General features: G+C 42.2%; 1 protein-coding gene across 1 annotated transcript in view; it reads left to right on the top strand.

Moving 5' to 3' along the window:
- The window catches only part of DLG2 (discs large MAGUK scaffold protein 2), a gene marked incomplete at its 5' end in the record, with an annotated part of 1,505,837 nt that overhangs the window by 194,693 nt on the left and 1,285,643 nt on the right, over positions 1–25,501 (top strand). Inside the window, one exon of the mRNA XM_084617703.1 lies at positions 5,785–5,930. Within this exon, the coding sequence (XP_084473829.1) occupies positions 5,785–5,930 (146 nt within the window). The remainder of the gene's footprint in view (positions 1–5,784; positions 5,931–25,501) is intronic.

The raw sequence follows: 25,501 nt of genomic DNA, 5'->3' as shown, positions 1-25,501 counted from the left end.
ATGGTTGGCATTGTTGTAAACAAACTCTGCTTGGGGTAGGAGGCTCGACTAGTTGACCTAGTGGAAGTTCGTGAAGCAGTGCGGGTATTGTTCTAATACTTGATTAGCTCATTTGGATTGACCGTCAATATGTGGGTGATAGGTGGTGGATGTGTAAGTGCAGATGATAGAATAATATTGTTAGTACTCTGATTTTATAAATTTGCACGTTGGCACCAAACGTAATGTTTTTGTCAGTCCATTTCATCAATTTCTTTGCAGCTCTTGTAGCTAAGGCACCTCACCTTTCCACCTCAGTTTTGAGGGAACCGTTGGCTTTGTTCAAGCTTCCTAGTACCCATAAGATTTTACTTGTTCTGTGGCTTCACAGCTGCTGCATTTTCACACTTAATCTACTGTCCCTTTTCCAAGGTGCAGCCACTTTGTCTTCTTGGCATTTACTGCAACTCCAAGTCAACTACACCAATTTTCCAGGGTAATGAAGAGTATCATAATTAATTCACATGGGTCTGTCAGTTGTACTATGTCAGTTGCATAAGCTAAGGAGCTTCATGCTAGATCATCCAATGTCATGCCCTCAAACGTATCTAATGTTTTAATGTCTACTTTAAATACATGATGAAAACCGAAGGTGATTCCATCCCCCCCTTGTCTTTGACTTGAATCAGTTGCTTAATTTTCCACCATTTCTTGCAGCATTGTAAGTGTTGTCATATATAATGATGATCTAATCTGCAATTCCATATGATTTTGCTACTTTCCATAATGCTTCCACCCAATCAGAATCTGATACCTTTCGAAGTCGAAAATGGCAAACACCTTTAATCCTCATTTTCACTTTTCCCATCAACTGTTGAGTGTGAATATCTGTTCAATGCAACTTCAGCCTGGTCTAACGTTACACTGTTCGTCACCTACTGCTTGACTACTTACTGCCTTTTCTGCATTATTATTGGCAATTCTACCATTTCCAACCAGTATCTTTTTTAGGATTCTTTTTGTTCCTAATACATTTTAAAAACTTCCTACTGTCCTTAACTCTGCTGACCATTGATTTCTCAATGTCCTTTCTTATGTCCTTTTGCTTCTCTTATCAATTTTATACAATTCCTAGCTTCAACATTGCCTTTTTTCCATTTGTGTTCATATGGAGGAGAAGTGAAAGCAGGAGAAGTGAAAGCAGATTATATATATATAATCACTTCTCTATAGCAGGTTGTTTTTTTAATCAGCATATAATCTTCTTCCTTGATTGTGGGATTGTGAATTTGGGGGTATTTAGTAACATATTCTTAAATAGTTCCCAATGTTCTGCTGTTTATGCTCATCCCGCTCGGTCTACTGCCTACCTTCTCTCCCTACTCCATAGCTGAAAATCTTCTGGATTTCTCTGTATAAAATTGGCCTGGGCAAATCTGAGTTGTGACCATGAGTGAACAGTTTAATTTTGCTCCTTTGAGCACTCGGTTTAATTGTGTTTGCATTATGATTGCTTTGAAAATACTTGATTTATTTAGTTTGTTATACTCCAGAGTAGAGCTAGTTGGAAATGATCATTGTGTTGCAAAATGTCTATTAGTTGAAAGTGAAACATTTCACAGAAGTGAGTACATTTTGTCAAAAGTTTATTTGAAAAGAAAAATTGAAATTGTTTTGATTTTTCAAAACAGAAGGTTTCAATTTTCCATTTCAAAATGACCTTTTATTTCAAAATTTAAAATTTAATATTATATAATATAAAAAGGTGAAGTCAGAACAAAAGTTTATATTTGATGAGAAATGGAAAAATTTGACTGACATGAACTGAATTGTTCTGGGGATTTTCAGTTGGATGGAAAATTTTAAATCTTTATTTTTCATTATATTTCTGAATGGAAAAACATTTTGAAATCATGGAAATCCCCACTACACAAAAAAGCAGTTCCCAGCCAGCCCTAATCACCAGGAGTTGACTAACAGGTTTGAACTCCTGGGTCCTGATCTTCTGCTGTAGCTGATAAGAATATTGCACAGGAGAGGCGTGTAGAAAAATGGCTTTATGCAACATAGTTTGGCTGTGTGATTGTCTGATCCCCATAGGGGAAGTGCTTGAACTTGAACTTGTTATCTCTATACGATACTAGCTGCATAAGAGCTGCAAAAGTGAGCTTTACTACATTGTAGCCTGTTGCTTCTTCCAAACTTGGGATTCATTCCCATGTGGGGTTTATAATGTTAAATTAAAGGGTTAAGTTAAATGTAAATCTTAAATTTTAACCCAGGTTATTTTGATGGATTTTATTTTTATTTTACTAGTTAGAGGTGTACACTTATTGAGTTTTCCATTACATCTCCCAGGGCAAGATTGTTCTTTAGAGAATCTCTCTAGAATGTTTTCCAGACAACTTTTATATGTCTCGAATGTTGGGGCTTTTGCAGCTTCCGCTGGAAGATTAGTCTGCTGTTTCATGGATCACGCAGTTAAGATTTTGTCCCCCCAGTATTCATCCTACTAGTTTTATCTCATTAGTCTTAGTTGTTGTAGCCACCCTCTCACCCTGATTATAACATCAAATATTTGTTGGTAGTTCACTGCTAACGTATGTTGTTCGGAGAGCATTGAACTGGGTGTTAAGAATTCAGGGTTCTGTTCCTGACTCTGCCATGGAGTTGTGTTGTGAACTTTACGTCAGACTTTGACTTCCAATGGGAGTGTTAAGGTATTTCTAAGAAAACGTCCCAATAATTTTTTAACATTACAAAACAATATATTTTTCTCCTAACCTCATTCTCTGCAATGACTAAAACCTTTTGGCTGCAATTTTCCAAAAAATTCAGCCTGAGGCAGATACCTGGCATGGAAAATTTCAGCCCAAATGGTTAAAGTTTGGCAAAGTTATAAGCAACTGAAAACAGGATCTTACAATGGGAAGTGTTGGGCAATCATAATAATAGGCAGTACTATGAGCCCCACGTTTAATAAGGGCCCAAATCTGCTCTCCCTTACACTAGTGTAAAACAGGACTAAGTCAGTGGAGTTACACTAGCACAGGGATTCACAACTGTGGGGGTTGTGAGGTATCAGCCTGCACCCTCAAGCCCCGCTTCGCCTCTAGCATTTATAATAGTGTTAAATATAAAAAGGTACTTTTAATTTATAAGGGGGGGGGTCGCACTCAGAGGCTTACTGTGTGAAATTGGTCACCAATACAAAAGTTTGAGAACCACTGATTTCTAGCACAACCCAGTGTAACTTAGAGGATAATTGGGCCCCTTGTGGATCTTCTTATAAGTTGTTTGGGAGAGAGTTTGTGAACTATTAGAGAGACCATCATTGAGGTAGAAGCTGACTTGTTAGACTAGATTTATGACTGCACCATTTAATACATGGCTTAGTATTATATGCGTGTCCATATACATTTGTAAAGTTATACAGATGCATTTTTTCAGGCATTTTTGGGCCATTCATACAACATTAAGTAATTAGGCTGCATACAGAAAATTTAAAGTCCCCAGTGCTCTCTTCACAGCTACTTAATATTAGAATGTATAAGATTCCTTGTGGTTGTACATTGTATTTTGTTAAACTTAACAAACTATTCAGGCGAGGCTAAGAGAACAGCAAATGCAAATGAGATAATTGAATACAGAAAGTCAGTCCTATCTTAACAAATAAATGACTATATTTAATTGGGCTGAGATAAATAAAATCCTGTGGGATCAAACATTCTTGAAACAAGCCCAAGTTTCTTCCTTGAGAAAGTGTTTGGGATTGGGGAATAGAGTACATCTTGCACCAGTGCCAAAATTAGAGTGATTTTGTGTGTGCGCCAAGATGGCCAATATTAATACAGGCATTTTTGAGTAAAATTTGATCTTAGTATTTCTTAGCATTTGGTAAATACCTGATGCAGATTTCACTTGCATAAGATTTTAGTAATTTGACTCGATTTATCTTCCTATAAGTCACATCCAGAAAAAAGACTAGATTTGTGATTACATGAAATGGCAACTGCCATGCTGCAGCATCTATTTTAAATATGGCCTCCCCACCCGTCTCAACCCCAGTACTGTGTCCTACCTTGATCCCAACACTGCTGTCAGTCCAGTTGCTTCCACTGCAACTCATTCCCATCCTCAGCACTGTTCAATGGAGATCATTCAACAGTTTCAAAACACATTACTAGAATTGTCACATCAAGAGTATTTCACATGACACATATTTTAGATCCTATTTTGTGCACACCTTGACTGCAAGTTACTGCCCTGATCTATAGGGATGGCACTTTCAGCTTGTGGTAACGTGATGCGACAAGACTGGATTGAATCCTCTATGCTTCATCATGAGGTTTTGTAATCACAAGAGTGTGCTGAAATTCAGTTTACGCCAGTATAAGAGCTCTCCTCTCATCTACACACCAGTCATTTTTCTAGAGCGAGAAACCTAGAGTCTTCGTAGAGCAGATAAAGACCTTTTTAAAAAGAACATCTCTCTCTCTAATATGCACATATTGTGTGTATTATTTTTTAATAAACACACAAAATCAGGTAGTCTCTAGTATCAAATTGCAAATAATGTCTTCCTCTTCCCTTGCTGACTGACTCTTGTCAAACCAGATACTCTTACAACTACAACTGTGGCAGCTGTATGCAACAACCACAGGTCAATTTCTCCAGCTTATTTCTGCAGGGCATTTACCTAGAGTTCACTACATATTTGTTTAATGTGTTTTTTTTCTTGCAGTTGCCATATAAATTGGCTTGGTATGGAATCTTATATACTGTACACTTGTAACTTTGCTATGCAAATTCTAACAGTGGTTACAAAAAATTGCTGTAGCTAATGTGTTATAGTTTTTAATTTTAATGGTGAAAAGTGACCTTAAGCACTATATAACTATACATTCCTACAGATCTTTCCATTTTTATACCATTTAGTAAGTTTCTTCTAGTAATTGTGAAATATCTCTGCGAAATTAGTGCTCATATAACTTTCTATAGATTACAGTTTATCATTTTAAAAGGACAATTTCTTATACCCAGAGACCTTTTTCATCATCTTATACTAGTACTAAGCTATTTTGTGATGGTGAAGACAGTAAAAATTAGATGAAGATTAGTCCAATTTGCTGGTATTTTAATTGGCATAGATTTGAATCCGTAATGTTTTCCATTAATAATTAAATACAGAGGCAGTTTTGGCAGGTGGGAACTGAGCTGTCCAGAGCTGTAGCTGTCAGCAGCTCCTGGTCCTGGCTTGAGCTGCTGCTTCTGTTGGAATAGTGAAATGTACTTCTGAAGGGGTTTACCTAGTGTAACTGGAGGCAGTTCCTGCCTGGCCTAACTAGGATGGCCTCTGTGCCCTGACCCACTTCAAAAGAGTTCCCATTGAAGTGGCAGCTAAGACTAGGAGCTACTCCACCACCTGGAGAGCTGTCAGGGGTAAGCTGCTTTTTAGATGGCTAACATCTGTTTGGTTTCTAGTTTGTTTTCCAAGATAATCTGAACTGTTCTTATCTCATACCATATCTTGGTTTATATATGTTGTTCATTTATTATTGCAGTATGTTCATTCTCAATCGTCTCTCAATAGTTGTTGTTCATATATTTCCTTGAAATGATCAATAACAATTCAGAAAACTAATTGGCATGTTGGCTTCTGCTAGAAATGTAATATTATGTGTTTACCATTATAATGTAGCTTCTAAAGTACATAAATATTTACTGGTTACAGAAAAATACCAAGGACTGCTAAATCCAGCATATCAAATGAAATCTTTTTTATTTGTTTCTCGTTACTAACAGATATTCAAGAGTTTTACGAAGTGACATTGCTAAACTCCCAAAAAAGCTGTGAGCAAAAAACAGAAGAAGCAAATCAAGTTGCAGAGAAATGGGAGAAGACGAAATCTTCTGCCACAGGCCATGCAAGTCTGCAGAAAAACCAAGAGGTACCATAATAGATGAATGGTTACAAGTATATATAATGAAATAGACGGCTCAGGTGTTGGAAAATGTCATGTGGTGGCCTTCTAATTCAGGAAGGGTGGTTTGTGGTTGAGATACTACTATACTGAGACTCAGGAGATCTGTCTTCAGTTCCTGACTCTGACACAGACATTCTCTGTGACCTTGCACAAGTCACTTAATCTCAGTGTGCTTCAGCTCCCCTGTGAAACGGGGAGTGCAGTGCTTCCTTTTCTCAACCCTTTGTCTGTCTTGTCTGATATTTTGTGTTTGATTTTATCAAGTAGGTGGTCCTCAAGGAGAATAAGGGACCTAATTCTACTCATAAAGGGTGAACCCTTTTAGCTCATGTGCTAGTGGCCTGTGTTGTCTGAATATGAAATACCATCATTCCAGTCTTAGCTCCGTAAGAGTATGTAAGAATTGTCTAAAAGTTGCTATCAAAACTTTTATACATGTGTGCCTAAAATTAGACCTGATCTTTTTGAGGTGTTTGCCACCCACAACTCCCACTGAACTCAAGCTCAGCCCTGGGAATATCAAGCACCATAGATGACAAAATCTAGGCACCAAAGTCTGCGGCTGGTGGAAGGATTTGAATCTGTTCTTTACTATGCCTGGGTCAATTCTATCCCTGGTCAATAGTGACCAAAGACTGCTAGGCAGCCTACGTGAACTAAACTGATAGATTTTCCTGGTGGAAAAAACCTACCACAAAAACTAGTGAATTATTTTCACCTCAGCAGAGAGGCCAAGGATTCAGTAGACATGGAGTCCAAACTGCTCTGTCTTATCTCCAGGCCAAGATCAAGGCACACGAACAAAGGACACTGGGTAGACATTTGCATTGTCACAGTATAAACTGTGAAAAAAGAGAAGATTTTAGTTTTCAACGCTGTCAATCAAGCACCTTCCATGAGCAAAATTCACTTGTAAGAACAAATCTGAAATAAAATAAAAACTCAGAAACATATCACAATTCCACATGGCATTTCTTATTGGATTGTTCCAAAAACTAGGTTGGAACTATAGATGGCTAACAGGATCTCTAAGGGAATAAAAAATTTGATGGTATAAATTAATAAGGAAAGAAGCATTCAGAATTAATGAAAGACACATTCAGATTTTGAGCAAAACCACAGCAATTTATATTCCACAAACCAGAAAGAGACAGTGTAGGCAGCCTATTTACAGGCAACCCTTTCAACTGCTACAGTCTTCTTACCTTTATCAGAGACAACCTGATCCATCCAGGAAGAAACAATGGTTTTGGAGACAGCATTCTTCTTCTTCCATGAATTTTCCTTCTGCTACTTCATCTCTTCATCAACCTGTCAAGAATATTGAACCATTTTTAGTGGATTCATGTTTTGTGCCTATCCCATTTGGCCAGTGTTTAAAATTTTTCCAACATGCCTGGGGAAACATATCTGTGGACAGACGGATTTTAGACATAATTCATTCAAGTTATATCATACAATTTCAGGTGATCATAGAATCATAGGACATTAGGGTTGGAAGGGACCTCAAGAGGTCATCTAGTCCAATCCCCTGCTCAAAGCAGGACCAACACCAACTAAATCATCCCAGCCAGGGCTTTGACAAGCCGGGCCTTAAAATCCTCTAAGGATGGAGATTCCACCACTCCCTAGGTAACCCTTTCCAGTGCTTCACCACCCTCCTAGTGAAATAGTGTTTCCTAATATGCAATCTAGACCTCCCCCACTGCAACTTGAGACCATTGCTTCTTGTTCTGTCATCTGCCACCACTGAGAACAGTCTAGCTCCATCCTCTTTGGAACCCCCCTTCAGGTAGTTGGAGGCTGCTATCAAATCCTCCCTCACTGTTCTCTTCTGCAGACTAAACAATCCCAGTTCCCTCAGCCTCTCCTCATAAGTCATGTGTTCCAGCCCCCTAATCATTTTTGTTGCCCTCCGCTGGACTCTCTCCAATTTGTCCACATCCCTTCTGTAGTGTGGGGGATCAAAACTGGATGCAATACTCCAGGTGTGGCCTCACCAGTACCAAATAGAGGGGAATAATCACTTCCCTCGATCTGCTGGCAATGTTCCTATAAACAGCCCAATATGCCATTGGCCTTCTTGGCAACAAGGGCACACTGCTAACTCATATCCAGCTTCTCGTCCACTGAAATTCCCAGGTACTTTTCTGCAGAACTGCCGCTTAGCCAGTCAGTCCCCAGCCTGGAGCAGTGCATGGGATTCTTCCTTCGTAAGTGCAGGACTCTGCACTTGTCTTTGTTGAACCTCATCAGATTTCTTTTGGCCCAATCCTCTAATTTGTCTAGGGCCCTCTGTATCCTATCCCTACCCTCCAGCGTATCTACTTCTCCTCCCAGTTTAGTGTCATCTGCAAACTTGCTCAGGGTGCATTTCATGCCATCCTCCAGATCATTAATGAAGATATTGAACAAAACCGGCCCCAGGACCGACCCTTGGGGCACTCCACTTGATACTATCTGCCAACTCGACATGGAGCCATTGATCACTATCCGTTGAGCCTGACGATCTAGCCAGCTTTCTATCCACCTTATAGTCCATTCATCCAGCCCATACTTCTTTAACTTGCTGGCAAGAATACTGTGGGAGATCATACCAAAAGCTTTGCTAAAGTCAAGGAATAACAAGTCCACTGCTTTCCTCTCATGCACAGAGCCAGTTATCTCATCATAGAAGGGAATTAGGTTAGTCAGGCATGACTTGCCCTTGGTGAATTCATGCTGACTGTTGCTGATCACTTTCCTCTCCTCGAAGTGCTTCAAAATTGATTCCTTGAGGACCTGCTCCAAGATTTTTCCAGGGACCGAGCTGAGGCTGACTGGCCTAGAGTTCCATGGATCCTCCTTTTCCCCCTTTTTAAAGATGGGCACTTACATTAACCTTTTTTCAGTCATCCGGGACCTCCCCCGATCACCATGAGTTTTCAGAGATAATGGCCAATGGCTCTGCAATCACATCCGCCAACTCCTTTAGCACTCTCGGATGCAGCGCATCCGGCCCCATGAGCTTGTGCTCGTCCAGCTTTTCTAAATAGTCCCGAACCACTTCTTTCTCCACAAAGGGCTGGTCACCTCCTCCCCATGCTGTGCTGCCCAGTGCAGTAGTCTGGGAGCTGATCTTGTTCGTGAAGACAGAGGCAAAAAAAGCATTGAGTACATTAGCTTTTTCCACATCCTCTGTCACTAGGTTGCCTCCCCCATTCAGTAAGGGGCCCACACTTTCCCTGACCTCCTTCTTGTTGCTAACATACCTGTAGAAACCCTTCTTGTTACTCTTAACATCTCTTGCTAGCTGCAACTCCAAGTGTGATTTGGCCTTCCTGATTTCACTCCTGCATGCCTGAGCAATATTTTTATACTCCTCCCTGGTCATTTGTCCAGTCTTCCACTTCTTGTAAGCTTCTTTTTTGTGTTTAAGATCAGCAAGGATTTCACTGTTAAGCCAAGCTGGTCGCCTGCCATATTTACTATTCTTTCTACTCATCAGGATGGTTTGTTCCTGCAACCTCAATAAGGATTCTTTAAAATACAGCCAGCTCTCCTGGACTCCTTTCCCCCTCATATTATTCTCCCAGGGGATCCTGCCCATCAGTTCCCTGAGGGAGTCAAAGTCTGCTTTTCTGAAGATCCCTCCTATCTCCCTGCCTTGTCCTTTTTCAGGGACTCCTCTCACAAATTGCTTCTATGGGAGAAAGTTCAGTTCCTGTTAGATCTAGGGGTTATGGGGGTTTCCATTCAATTCAAAGGAAAAGGTTTTCATTCTCATTTTTCCTTTTACCAAAGTAAAAAGGGGGTAGGAGAGCCATTCTAGTTTTGAGACAATGTAACTCTTTTAATCTAGAAACAAAAGTTCAGAATGATGACTCTCACTACCAGTACAAATTGTAGCCTTTCAGATTGGTTTTGGCTCCAAGGGTTTTCACAGTGTCTGGCCTAAGTGGTGGTGTTCCTCAGAAGATACAACATCAAAGTAAATCCATATTTAGATGATTTGCTTCAGGGCTCTTCACAAAAGCAAGCAGCGGATCGCATCTTCTTCACTCTGAGCCTTATCTCAAACCTAGGTCTAAGAGTCAATGTGAAGAAATCAAACTTAATTCCACCTCAAAAGGTGGAATTTATAGGAGATTTGATAGATTCCAAGTCAGCCTCAGTATATCGTCCTCAAAATAGGTTTGAGAAGTTGGTGAATATCCTTCAAGTGAAAAGAAACCATATAGAAACTGTCAGTGTGTGTATGAGACTGTTAGGGCACATGGCATCATGCATGTTCGTCACTGCTCAAGCCAGATTGTGGCTTTGTCCTCTCCAATCATGACTGAAGAGTATATTGAGTCCTGTTGACCCAAAGCATGAACATGACTATCAGAGATCCTCAACAAGTTCTAATGTCTTCGATTCCAAGACAGCTAATGAAGCTCATACAAGACTCTGCTTCCATGACTGTCATTGCACCAGCATGAACCAGTCAGCACTGGTCTCCAGAGCTGATCAGGTTGTTGATCTGAAAACAAATCACCCTTCCTCTGATTCCCAACTTGATGTCACAGCACAACAGGACAATGTTTCATCTGGACTTGATATCCTTACATCTGATAGCCTGGATGTAAGCTGCTTGAATGAGACTGAAAAGTCCTGTTGTCAGGCAATTCAGGACGTTTTAATAAATAGTAGAAAACTTTCCACTAGGACTACTTACAGCTCTAAATGGAAGAGATTGGATGCTTGGTCCTGAGATCATAATATTTTCCCTCTTTGAGACCAATATACCTCTCATAATAGAAACCTCCTCTGGTTTAAATCCTCTGGGTTATCATTTAATTCTATCAAAGTACATTTAGCTTCAATATCCCATAGTTAAAAGTTTCCTTGAGGGTCTACTTCAAGTACTTCCACGAGTAAAGGACTCACCTCCACAGGGGATCTGAATATTTTATTGTCAGGTTTAATGAAAACCCCATTTAGCTCTTAGCTGACTGTCCATTTAAGTCACCTGTCCATGAAAACAGTGGTTTTGGTAGCAATTACTTCTGCACATAGAATGGATGAAATTAATGCATTGATGTGACGGTCTCCCTCTGCGATTTTTCCTAGGAATAAGATTTCATTAAGGCCTCATCAGAGTTTTCTGCCAAAGATGGTGTTTGAGTTTCATGTTAACCAGTCCATTTTTGCCAATATTTTGTCCAATACCTCACACTAATGGAATGGAAAGGATTCTGCATACTTTAGATGTAGCTAGAGCTTTAGCCATTATCTGAATAGAACTAAATTATTTTTGGCACAGCCTGAGAGGGTTAAATGTAAACAGATTTCTCCTCAGACACTTTCAAATTGGATTTTGAGATGTATTAATTTGTGTTATCAGTTTCTAGGTTGGGATCCTCTGTCAGTATTTAGGGTGCATTCTACAAGTGCTCAAGCTTCTCACATTGCTTCTTTTAATAATGTCTCAGTTTTGAAAATATGTAAGGTGGCCACATCTGTTTATATTTTCATAAAACATTATGCAATTGGTCAGGCAACCAGGGAGGATGCAACCTTTGAGAGAGCAGTACATAGATCTGTCTTGATGTAGGGCTCACCTCCATCTGTTAACTGCTCTTCAGTTTGCAAGAGTGGAAAACTTATAGACAACCACTCAATGGAAAAAAAGAGATTACTTACCTTGTAATAACTGATGTTATTCAATGTGTTGACTGTAAGTATTCCACGACCCACCTTCCTTCCCCACTATTCTAAGTCCTTACAAGACTTCAGCCGGTGAAGAAGCTGAGAGGCAGTTGGTTCACCCTATCCCTTGATGCCCTCAGAAAGTGGGGAGTATGAGGGCATTCAGTGGCCATGGGCAGAACAACAGGTCACTGATATTGTTAGTGTTGTTGTTATTGCATTGTACCGTGTATGAAAACTACTTATGAGTGTTGATGTATCTCGCATTGCTGTAAATACTGTAGATTTAAATAATTTCAGCAGTATCAGATCTGCATAGAATCTTTCAAATTTCACTGGAATGTTTTGGGTCATATTTTTTAAATGTATATTTTGAGTAATATAGGAAGAAGAGTCTGTTGACGCGTCACACTACCCCTGTAGCAAACCAACTGCTGTGGATGATGAGATGATCCCAAATGAGAGAGTTATTTAGGGGCTAATCTGAAAGGTATTAGACTTTTCTTTAAAAATCCTTAATTGAAAGTAATACAAAGTACCAAGATAAAGCTAGAAAGAAAAAATAGATGCAGGGTGTAGCCTGTACAGCTGATTTTTCTGCTTTTCCATTGAAACAGGAAACTGGGCACTTCTTACCTTGGGGGTGTGTGTTTTGTTTTGTCTTGTCATGAGTTTCCCCTGGAACTGGGGAGGAGGTGTGGGGAGGCAACAGAATTTGCTGTAGTTGTGATTATTGCTGATATGAGGGAACTATTTCTTATAAGCTTACACAGCAACCCAGTTGGTGGGAATGTAGCATTGCCAAAAATGAACGGAGAGTTCCGAGACGGTAGATCTGGGTGTGGAAAAGCACTTCATGTTCATCAGTGTATTTTAGCATCTGCTTAATTTCTCGTATGGGGTTCTGAATTCTTTGGCCTTCCTCCCCTCACTCATTTTAAATGAGTCTGTGACCCACAATTCTCTGCTACAGTTATAGTGTGAGATAATGTGAGCACATCACCACAAATCCTTGCTTCCAATGGAAAACCCAGTCTGTGGAGAAAGAAAATATTTATTTTGCCTATGCTTATCTGAAAGGAAATGTACCGTATATACTCATTCATAAGCCACATTTTTTTAGTAAAAAAGGGAAGCATCAGAGAAGGAGGTCAGCTTATGAATGGGTATAGAGAGGGAGAGGTGGGACATCTCCCTACCCCTAACAGAGGGGGCAAGGAGAGGCAGCACAGTCAGCAGAGCCAGAAGGGAAGAGGCGGGACCAGAGTCTCTCCGCTTCTGGCCACGCTGCTCTCCACCCCAGCCTCCGAAGCAGCTGCAGCTCCGGGGCTGGCCGGTTGTGGCCGTGCCACTTGGTCCTGCCTGCCAAAGCAAGCTGTGGCCACGCCGCCCGGCCTGCCTGCCAGAGCACACTGCGACCATGCTGCTCAGCCCTGCCCACTGGAACATGTTGTGGCCGTGCCACCCGGTCTGGCCCACTGGAGGCATCCTCCCCTGGCCTGCCCCAGCTAAGGTGGGAAGGGATGGGATGGGGAGAGTGTGGGGGGTGGTCCTGGGCTAAGGGTGGGGTCATGTGGGGGATGGTCACAGGGGTTGCTCCCCTGACCCCCAGCTTCTCCCCTCCCCCAAATTTCCCCACCAGTTGCTGTCCCGGCCCGTCAGGGTAAGCAGCTGGTGGGCTGGGACACTTTGTTTACTTAGGTTTACCTCCGTGCCCGCGGACGCTTGAGGTAAATAAACCGTCTTGGCCTGCCAGCGGCTTATCCTGATGGCCCGGCAGCCAAAGTTTGCCAACCCCTGAATTATAGGGTTGGCTTATGAATGGGTCATAGAAGTTTTCCATTTTTACTTATGCAATTTGGGGGGGTCAGTTTATAAATGAACTGGTTTATGATCGAGTATATACGGTAATTAAAGAAGCTGAAGTACTTTAGCCTCTAAAAACCACAAAAATCTTGCAGCACAATAGAATGTAATTACTCTTAGGCATGGAGATGGTAACTTATGTTTTGGTGACAAGAGAGGAAGGATAGGCCAGTGGTTAGGGAGTCAGCATGGGACATGGGAAAGCTGGGTTTAATTCCTTGCTCCACCATGGCTTTCCTCTGTGACCCTGGGCAAGTCATTTAGCTTCTATGTGCCTCAGTTCCTCCTCTATAGAATGGAATAGTAACACTTTCTTATCTCTCAGGGATTTTGTGAAGATAACTGCCTTAAAAACTGAGCAGTTCATATACTGTGCTAATGGGAACACATAAGTTTCTAGAGAGAGGTCCCCATCTGGTAAAATAAAAATTTAAATTGCTGTTTAGCTATGGCAGTAATAGGCTTGCCTTCAGTGACAACCCTCATTAAAAGACACAAGTTCACCCTGGTTTTAATCTCTATTTTCATTACCTTGATGTAGCGCGGTGGTCACCCCGCTCCGGCCCTGAAGGGGTTAAAACAGCCCTGGGGAGCCAATAGTAAAAGCACCCCTGGAAAGGGCTGTGGCTGGGGAAAAGGAGTTAAAACAGCCCAGCTCGGCTGATTGGAGTAGCAACCACAGCTGTGGCCAGCTCAATCCAAGCCCCGCTGGCCCTTATTAGAGGGCTGGGGACCAGGAGCTGGAGGAGTCTCACTCTAGCCTTGGAGTTGGAAGGGCTAGCTGCCTGAGGCTGGGCTGGGCTGGGCTGGGCTGGGCTGGGCTGAGGAGAGGAGAGGAGAGGAGAGGAGAGGAGAGGAGAGGAGAGGAAAGGAAAGGAAAGGAAAAGGGCAAAAGAAGCTGGGGAGCTCCAGCCTGGTGACCCCCCAGGCTGCAGGCCTACAAAAGGTACTGGGGCTGCAGAGAGGCAGTCCGGGGATAGGCAAAGGCAGCAGGTCCTACCCCCCTTGACAGTGATGAGGGGCTATTACAGACTGCAGTCTACCCCAGTGAGCGGGGGCTAGATGATCACTAGCAGTAGCCACTGAGGCAAGGTGGGTTTAGAGTGTTGGGGGCTTCCCCTGCAAGGGGAGACCCAGAGCATGGGTACTGTGGAAAGGGTGCTCTGAGGTAAAGGGCACCAGGGTCTGGGAGGGACATGGGGCCAGTGGTAGGCGAGACACTGGCCAGAAGGAGGGTGCTCTGAGGCTGGAAAGAGCTAATTCCCAGACAACCAGCAGGAGGTGCTGTGCCAGTGAGTCTTCGTTTTGCTACAATTTTACTTATCTTTATTCAGTAAGTGTTTCAGCCTTTATGAGAGAGAAAATTGAGGTGAAAGAAAGGAATTCACTGCTGTCAATCTTGCATATGAGCTGGGTAGCCATAAGTTTGATTGTCCCTGTAGCACAGCATGAAAAGACTATGTGTGCATAGGGTACATCATGGAGCCGATTCTTGCAACATATTGAATTGGAACCACTCACAATGAATGTGGAAAGTTGATCATCATAAATTGATCTCACACATACAAAATCCACGTTCAGCTCAGCAATAAACTAACATCTGCTCTGAAGTTGTCTCCATAGAGTCTTGCTCTTAAAGTTAATTTAATTCCTGTTGCTGTTTGCATTTCTGATGTTTAAAAAAACATTTTGCAAAGGAATCCAATTACAATATATGAAATGTATGCTCCTATTTCCCACTTGTTTCAGGAATGCTTGCCATCCTTGCACTCAGCTATTACAAACATTGAACTTACTTCTTTGTCCTTAGTCTAAGTGCCTACTTGTTAAAGTTTGCCATACTAAAACCCTTATTTAAGAATTCTTCTGCCTAGAATATTTATCAAACCATTAGTTTATTTTGTGTCAGTAGCTTGTCTGAAAAACACAGAACCATCTATATATGTTTATGAAATTTCAGTAGGTTTTCTTATTTCATTTTTGTAACTCTCTAGAAACAACTTTCATTCCTGTGGCTGGAGCTACTGGGAACTAAATCCGGTTCTATTTCAGCAATTACACTTAATCTGTTAGAGCAGGGGTCTCAAACTCAATTTACCACAGTGCCAGTCCTCAAATCCTGTCACTGAAGATGGTGTTCAGAAAAGAAAACTTTTATATTGTATTTTTTATTATTTCTAACAAATTTGAAATAAAACTGGCATACAACTTCATACAATTCTTCACCTTCCAGAGAGTTTTTAGTGTTTGCCAGACACCTGGCAATGCTTCAGTTCTGTCAGTTTGTTGATGTTTGGCCTCAGTGACTGAGCAGTCAAAACCTTTAGGACTGCAGCAAGGTGTGCATCAGATAGTTATGGTCAGTATTTTGACTTGTTTATATTCATTGCAGAAAAAAGTGACGCTGCCTCCATGGCTGCCTCTGCCTGGCAACTAATGATGGTATCTGTCTCTCTCAGCCAAAGGGAGCTGTGGGGGACGGCGCCTGCAGCAGACATTGCAGGCAGCATGGCTGCATGTGTCTCCCCTCCACGGGCCTCAGTGGGGAGGTTCTCGGGCCGCAGATGGCCCATGGGCTGGGACTTTGAGACCCCTGTGTTAGTCGTTAGATTAGACTATTCATAATATTTCATTAGGTTCAAAACATGCAGTTTTATATGTCTTTTCTTTACTAAATTTAACTCAAGCAGCATATATTTGTCTGATCAAACACAGCGCAGATCTGTGTATAGATTTGTCAGCACCACCAGTTGGCTTGTAATACAATTTAACACAATGATCTCCTGCAGAAGGAAGCAATTGGGGAGGGGAGGGGCTATACAAAATATTCAGTATTTTAGTTCTGTTTAACTCTCTTGAACTCGGGATTTGTAGCTTCCATCATTTAATGTCCATTTATGTGTGATCATTCTGAATTCTGGCTTCACAAGATTATGTGTTGTAGTATACTCTATGTAATAATATACAGATGTGCTTTATTCAGAGAGATGATTTTATATGCCTGCATCTGTCTTCTCACATTGCTTGGCTAAGGTTCAGAAATTGGTATCTGCAAGCTTATTTTTTATTAAATCCTGATGTATTAGTTGGAAACAAATATCTTAACCATACTCTACATTTGAGTCTCTCTGTTTTTGGTATTTGTTCTATAGCTTGCCAATACCTGGGTCCCAGAACTTTTGTCAGTGTCATTTTAGTGCTGTTTTGAATATGTTTTAACGTAATCGGATAAGTGATTCAGTTTTAAAGCAATTATTTGCTCATATGTGCCATACTGAGGACTGGATTGCTGCATATCACAATGTTCTGGCCTTCCTAACTCCAATTTCCTAGGGAAAAAGGATGGTCTTTTCATGGAGGCCTAATGTTGAGAGTCAGGAGCCCTAAGCTTTATTTCTACCTCAGACATGCATTCTGTGTGTCCTTGGGCAAATTGCTTAGGGATACATTTTTCAGCTCCTATCATCAATTTGGGCATGTGCTAATTTACACATATACTTTCTCTCATCCTTTGCCGTTATAGACACCAGTACACGCATTTGAACAATCCTAACACCTGTTTGTGTGGTCCGACACAGAGTCTGATTCTCTGCTTAAATCAGTGAAATTTCATTGACTTCACTGGAGTTATTCCAGATTTATATAGGTGTAACTGAGAGCAGAATTTGGCTTAGTATCAAAGAAACTAGCAACATCTCTAGCTCAGATCACATGTACCAGAGCATGTTTGTTTCACATTTATATAATATGCCTATATAAAATAACTCTAGGCAGTCTTCTTATTTGGGATTTGTTATTACATCTGCAAGAGATTATGAGCTGGCCAAAGCAGCTACCTAGGACCAGAAACAACAGTTTTCCCCAATGAAAAATGTGTTTGCATATTAACAACAAGCATACAGAATTAGCCATACTTTTAATTAAGCAGTGGGTCCCCATTGTGACAGGCTCTGTGGTCAGACTATTGAATGAGTTTTATTTCAGATATAGGACATCATCAAGGTCAATAAAATGAGGTGGTAGAAGCAGCAATAGTACCGAAGATACCACTATGAAAACATCATTTAAAAAGGATCTAATCATTTTAACATATTAAATTACATTTCTTTTTCAAAATAATGCATTTAAACAAGGGCTGTTGGCACTGCAAAATAATTTGACTGGAAAAAAGTCATATACTTAAAATATGTGAATATCCCAGCAGGCTTCTAGCATGAGTTGGTGTTTGCTTCAAAATACATGTGATTTATTCATAGGTTCTAATAACATTCTGGGAATTTATATTTTATCCACTTGCAAAAACAATCATACTCTGTATTAAAAATTATTTCTCTGCTCTCTGAGACTGTAAAAGTTCTGTAAAATGGATATTCAGTGTTGGGTCTGGTCTTCCTCAGGTTTTATTTTAAAAATATTTCAGAGCAATTTGTCTCACTTAAATAGCTATGGCTCTGATCATTTACAAATCTGAGCAGCTAGGCAAGAGAATTCATTGCCCTCCAAATTCAAAGGACCCAGCGCTCCACAGAGAGGTTTGAGGAGCCCATACATATATCTTTAAACTACCAACGTTTCTCTATTAAAATGCTTCCTAAATAGTTCCCAGGAATAGAAAAGAAATCACCTGTAAGCTCTGAAACATTCAAAGATCATCAAGGGAGTGATCTCTCAGGTAGGTTCATATGTCTCTGCTCAAGAAGACAAATGTATAGATAGGAGAAATGATCTTCACTCCTTTGTTTAGCTTCTTTACAAATTAGGACAACTACACAAAGGATATAGCACACAGTAGCCAAAACCCCAAAAGTAACAACCAAGGAAAATAAATTGGAGGGAAACTGTCAATTTGAAAATCACATTTCTCTCTCCTCATTTCACATCTATTATATAGTAAGAAGTTAGCTATATATATACATTCTGTTTTTCAATTTGTATACAGTGTGCATTTGACACCACTTAGCTTATAGTTTGCCTTGCTGCTGCCCTGTATAGCTCGTTCTGGTGAAATTTAGCTCTGTTTAGAGAACCAATACAGGCATATGCACCACTTAGTTAAGATCTCCACTATTGGGATGAATTTCATCCATTAGCCAGTTTCTCCCTTGTTGAAAAGTCCCTTCAAAACAACTCTCCTATCTGGCATGACAAATGTAGTCTTGGCCCGCTTAGACCCATTTGAAATTCTGCTGCAGAGATCATTTTCCTAGCTCATCACTTTGAACACATTGCCTGCCTCTTTGCATCTCTCCACTGGCTCCCCCTTCTCCACCACCTCATTTAATTCATCTTTGCTTTTAAGGCCCTTCATGGCCTATCCCATAATTTCTATCTCAAAATATATTTGGATAACATTTGGTGGTACAACCACATCTTTAATACTGCCTGTAGTTCTGGCTGCCTATCTCTAACCTACCTGTCTTCTCCAACATTATCAAAAGGTTGACTCCACCTCTGCTCTGCCAGTGAAGCCAGTGGCTTTTGTTGGCACTTTATCTTGGACATTTCATCATGGCAAACTTTTAAGACCCAATTATTAAACACTAAATTTATATTTTAGGTTTCCTATTTAAAAAAAAAAAGTACCTCAACTAATGGAGGATGCCATGCCCAACTAAATACACAACTATTTATGTGCTACATCTTGTTTACTAGAACAACATAAATGTGTATCACATGGACTTTAATGTCAGAAAGGACCACTGTGATCATCAAGTCTGACCTCCTGCACTGAGATCAATGGAACTACACTGACTTACACTAGCAGAGGATCCTGCCCATAATTTTTATACCAAAAGATATTTGGAGAAAATTATTTGGTGGTACGCCCACACCTTGAACACTGCCTGTAGTTCTGGTTGCCCTTTCTGAAAAAAAGAGAATTTTAAAATGGGAAAAGATACAGAGAAGGACAACGGACATGATTGGGGAATGGAACAGCTTCCATATGAGGAGAGAGTTAAAAAAAAAAAAAAAAAAACCTGGGACTGTTCAACTTTGAAAAGAGGGCAGATACGGTAGAGAGCTATGATATATAAAATGTAAATAGGGAAGTGTTAATTACCGTGTCACAACACAAGAACGAGGGGTCATTGGATGAAATTAATAGGCAGCAGATTTAAATAAACAAAAAGAAGTACTTCACACAACATAGGATCATAGAATATCAGGGTTGGAAGGGACCTCAGGAGGTCATCTAGTCCAATCCCCTGGTCAAAGCAGGACCAATCCCCAACTAAATCATCCCAGCCAGGGCTTTGTCAAGCCTGACCTTAACCTCAAAGGAAGGAGACTCCACCACCTCCATAGGTAATGCATTCCAGTGCTTCACCACCCTCTTAGTGAAAGTTTTTCCAAATATCCAACCCAAACCTCCCCCACTGCAACCTGAGACCATTACTCCTTGTTCCTCATCTGCTACCACTGAGAACAGTCTAGATCCATCCTCTTTGGAACCCCCTTTCAGGTAGTTGAAAGCAGATATCAAATCCCCCCCTTATTCTTCTCTTCTGCAGACTAAACAATCCCAGTTCCTTCTGCCTCTCCTCATAAGTCATGTGTTCTAGTCCCCTAATCATTTTTGTTGCCCTCCGCTGGATGCTTTTCAGTTTTTCCACATACTTCTTGTAGTGTGGGGCCCAAAACTGGGCACAGTACTCCAGATGAGGCCTCACCAATGCCGACTAGAGGGGAATGATCACGTCCCTCGATCTGCTGGCAATGCCTCACTTATACAGCCCAAAATGCTGTTAGCCTTCTTGGCAACACTGACTCATATCCAGCTTCTCGTTCACTGTAACCCCTAGGTCCTTTTCTGCAGAACTGCTGCCTAGCCATTCGGTCCCTAGGCTGTAGCAGTGCATGGGATTCTTCCGTCCTAAGTGCAGGACTCTGCATTTGTCCTTGTTGAACCTCATCAGATTTCTTTTGGCCCAATCCTCTAATTTGTCTAGGTCCTTCTGTATCCTATCCCTCCCCTCCAGCGTATCTACCACTCCTCCCAGTTTAGTATCATCCGCAAATTTGCTGAGAGTGCAATCTACACCATCCTCCAGATCATTTATGAAGATATTGAACAAAACCGGCCCCAGGACCGACCCTTGGGGCACTCCACTTGACACTGGCTGCCAACTAGACATGGAGCCATTGATCACTACCCGTTGAGCCCGACAATCTAGCCAGCTTTCTACCCACCTTATAGTGCATTCATCCAGCCCATACTTCCTTAACTTGCTGACAAGAATACTGTGGGAGACCGTGTCAAAAGCTTTGCTAAAGTCAAGAAACAATACATCCACTGCTTTCCCTTCATCCACAGAACCAGTAATCTCATCATAAAAGGCGATTAGATTAGTCAGGCATGACCTTCCCTTGGTGAATCCATGCTGGCTGTTCCTGATCACTTTCCTCTCATGCAAGTGCTTCAGGATTGATTCTTTGAGGACCTGCTCCATGATTTTTCCAGGGACTGAGGTGAGGCTGACTGGCCTGTAGTTCCCAGAATCCTCCTTCTTCCCTTTTTTAAAGATTGGCACTACATTAGCCTTTTTCCAGTCATCCAGGACTTCCCCCGTTCGCCACGAGTTTTCAAAGATAATGGCCAGTGGCTCTGCAATCACAGCCGCCAATTCCTTCAGCACTCTCGGATGCAACTCGTCCGGCCCCATGGACTTGTGCACGTCCAGCTTTTCTAAATAGTCCCTAACCACCTCTATCTCCACAGAGGGCTGGCCATCTCTTCTCCATTTTGTGATGCCCAGCGCAGCAGTCTGGGAGCTGACCTTGTTAGTGAAGACAGAGGCAAAAAAAGCATTGAGTACATTAGCTTTTTCCACATCCTCTGTCACTAGGTTGCCTCCCTCATTCAGTAAGGGGCCCACACTTTCCTTGGCTTTCTTCTTGTTGCCAACATACCTGAAGAAACCCTTCTTGTTACTCTTGACATCTCTTGCTAGCTGCAGCTCCAGGTGCGATTTGGCCCTCCTGATATCATTCCTACATGCCCGAGCAATATTTTTATACTCTTCCCTGGTCATATGTCCAACCTTCCACTTCTTGTAAGCTTCTTTTTTATGTTTAAGATCCGCTAGGATTTCACCATTAAGCCAAGCTGGTCGCCTGCCATATTTACTATTCTTTCAACTCATCGGGATGGTTTGTCCCTGTAACCTCAACAGGGATTCCTTGAAATACAGCCAGCTCTCCTGGACTCCTTTCCCCTTCATGTTAGTCCCCCAGGGGATCCTGGCCATCCGTTCCCTGAGGGAGTCGAAGTCTGCTTTCCTGAAGTCCAGGGTCCGTATCCTGCTGCTTACCTTTCTTCCCTGCGTCAGGATCCTGAACTCAACCAACTCATGGTCACTGCCTCCCAGATTCCCATCCACTTTTCCTTCCCCCACTAATTCTACCCAGTTTGTGAGCAGCAGGTCAAGAAAAGCGCCCCCCCAGTTGGCTCTTCTAGCACTTGCGCCAGGAAATTGTCCCCTACGCTTTCCAAAAACTTCCTGGATTGTCTATGCACTGCTGTATTGCTCTCCCAGCAGATATCAGAAAAATTAAAGTCACCCATGAAAATCAGGGCATGCGATCTAGTAACTTCCATGAGCTGCCGGAAGAAAGCCTCATCTACCTCATCCCCCTGGTCCAGTGGTCTATAGCAGACTCCCACCACTACATCACTCTTGTTGCACACACTTCTAAACTTAATCCAGAGACACTGAGGTTTTTCTACAGTTTCGTACCTGAGCTCTGAGCAGTCATACTGCTCCCTTACATACAGTGCTACTCCCCCATCTTTTCTGCCCTGCCTGTCCTTCCTGAACAGTTTATAACCATCCATGACAGTACTCCAGTCTTGTGAGTTATCCTACCAAGTCTCTGTTATTCCAATCACGTCATAGTTCCTTGACATCACCAGGACCTCCAGTTCTCCCTGCTTGTTTCCAAGGCTTTGTGCATTCGTATATAAGCACTTGAGATAACCTGTTGATCGCCCCTCATTCCCAGTATGAGGCAGGAGCCCTCCCCTCACAGACATTCCTGCCTGTGCTTCCTCCCGGTATCCCGCTTTCCCACTTACCTCAGGGCTTTGGTCTCCTTCCCCCGGTGAACCTAGTTTAAAGCCCTCCTCACTAGGTTAGCCAGCCTGCTGGCAAAGATGCTCTTCCCTCTCTTCGTAAGATGGAGCCCGTCTCTGCCCAGCACTCCTCCTTCATGGAACACCATCCCACGGTCAAAGAATCCAAAGCCTTCTCTCCGACACCACCTGCGTAGCCATTCATTGACTTCAACGATTCGACGGTCCCTACCCAGGCCTTTTCCTTCCATGGGAAGGATGGACGAGAACACCACTTTCGCCTCCAACTCCTTTATCCTTCTTCCCAGAGCCACGTAGTCCGCAGTGATCCGCTCAAGGTCATTCTTGGCAGTATCATTGGTGCCCACGTGGAGAAGCAGGAAGGGGTAGCGATCCGAGGGCTTGATGAGTCTCGGCAGTCTCTCCGTCACATCGAATCCTAGCCCCTGGCAAGCAGCAGACTTCTCGGTTTTCCCGGTCAGGGAGGCAGATAGATGACTCGGTCCCCCGGAGGAGAGAGTCCCCGACCACCACCACCCGCCTTCTCCTCTTGGGAGTGGTGGTCGTGGAACCCCCAACCTCAGGACATCGCATCTCATGCCTTCCAACCAGCGGAGTCTCCTTCTGCTTTCTTGCCCCAGTCATATCATCTGGTCCACTCTCCGCAACGGTACCTGTGGAGAGAACATGAAAGCGGTTAGTTACCTGTGTCTGTGTTACTGGAACCCGGACATTCCACTTACCTCTTCTGGAGGTCACATGTTGCCAAGCTTCTTCACTGGCCTCTTGGCTCCTCTGTGCAACCTGCTCTATATCTTTAGAGCATTCATCCATACTTCTTTAACTTGCTGGCAAGAATACTGTGGGAAACCATATCAAAAGTTTTGCTAAAGTCAAGGAATAACATGTCCACTGCTTTCCCCTCATCCACAGAGCCAGTTATCTCATTATAGAAGGCAATTAGATTAGTCAGCATGACTTGACCTTGGTGAATCCATGCTGACTGTTCTTGATCACTTTCCTCTCCTCTAAGTGCTTCAGAATTGATTCCTTGAGGACCTGCTTCATGACATACAGATAACTGGGTTCAAAAAAGAATGAAATAAGTTCATGGAAGATAGGTCCATCCATGGCTATTAGCCAGGATGGTCCAGGACACAGCCTCATGCTCTGGGAATCCCTGAATCTCCAACTGCCAGAAGTTGGGACTAGATGATGGGACAGATCACTTGAAATTGCCCTGTTTTGTTCATTCCCTCTGAAGCATCTGACACTAGCTTCTGTCAGAAGACAGGATACTGGGCTAGATGGACCATTGGTTTGATCCAGTATGGCGCCACTCATGTTCTTACAGACTGATCAGTCTTTTGACCTTCATGAGAGGGAGGCAGGAAGGATGTTAACCAGCTGACTCTTGGAAGGGAGAATATTCTAGGAGTGCTATATGTCTACTCCCATAGATGTATCAGATGGGATTTTGTGGGTATAATGGAAGGGAAGTGTTTGCAGGCTGTCCTGAAGGTTCTTATATAGACCCCTGCCTACTGAAGGGGTAGCAGCTACTTTCAGGTGGTCAAAAAATCAAGCAATGCAGTTATGAGTGTGGGTTATTGAGGTCCACATTTGGGGCCTGATTATTGGATCTCAGGCCCCTCAGACCCTGTCATGGTAAGCAAGGAGAGAGGTAGTCTGAGAAGGTGGAGATGAGTAAATAATTGGAAATTGATGGTACTGGCCACATCAAGTGTCTTTTTCTCCAGAATGGCAGATACTGGGCCCAAAAGTCATTACTGTTCTTGATTTGATTGATGGAGGCCCTGACTATGCAAACATGACAGATATCTGGTTGGATGATGCTGTAAATCCAGTTATCTCCATTTGATCACTGTGTTCAGCATGAACTGAGAGAGCATTGGGGAGGTAATATAGCTGTATTTTCAACTGAGCTTAAATTCTGATTCTTGAACATGCTGCAGAATATATGATAGGTGTTCAGATACTGTAACATGGTGATGGGACTGGTATAAAAACAGAGAGAATCCTTGGTTTCACCTGCAGGTTTTGCTCCACACACAAACCCCATGAAGCACAACCAGTAAGTAAATAGAAAATATTATTTCCAAGTAACTTCTTAGCAGAAACTTTTGCATTCAGTCTTGTGAAGCAGGTACCTTTCCCAATCTGTTCTAAACAGTCCACACACTGTAAAATAAACTTTTACCCCATCCCTTGGGTTAGGCTTTATAAACAAAGAAATTTAACAATAAATTAGCAAAATTCAGCTCAAGCTTTCTTACAAGGCTTCACTGCCCTAAGAGTTCCTACCTCTGGACTGCTTGTTCAGCCTTGATCTTCTCTGTAGTCAGAAACTCCCACCTCTCATATCTCTGTAGTGTAATGAGCCACCTGGCTGAATGAGTCAGCACAGCACAGTTCTGTCTATTTAGGTCCTTAGACCATACCCATCATGGTGGTATATGAATGCGTTTCAGTAATGCATAAAGCAACCTATCAAAAGAGGTTCTTTCTCCATTCCTTTATTATTACTGAAAGCAAGGTTGGACTGGAAAGTATTGGGGTATGAGGTGAGCTTCACAAGCTGATAGAGTTCCTCACTCTTGTACCATCTCTGAGAATGCTGTGCCTCCCACTCTCACAAAAGACAGTGCCATTGTTCCCATGGCGTGGAGTTGTCAGCTGTTGTCCTTGGCCTGGAGCTTTTGGTGATCTGGTAAGTTCCTGGGTATTTAGTGCCTTGAAAAAAGGACCAAAAATCTTTATTTTTTTTTGGATGCAGTGCTCTGTGGGGAGTCAATGTATAGAGTGGAAGTCTAGTCTGATGTCCCTGAAGTAACCTGAGTTGGTGAGCTGCTGCTTTCTCTATTGGTTGTAATTTCCCTGGAAAAGCTAGAGTTTTCATGCC

This window comes from Lepidochelys olivacea (genome assembly GCF_965140295.1).
Source record: "Lepidochelys olivacea isolate rLepOli2 genome assembly, chromosome: 1".
Classification (NCBI taxonomy): Eukaryota; Metazoa; Chordata; order Testudines; family Cheloniidae; genus Lepidochelys; species Lepidochelys olivacea.
Note: the sequence above shows the minus strand (reverse complement) of the source record. Positions and strands in the feature narration are given on the sequence as shown.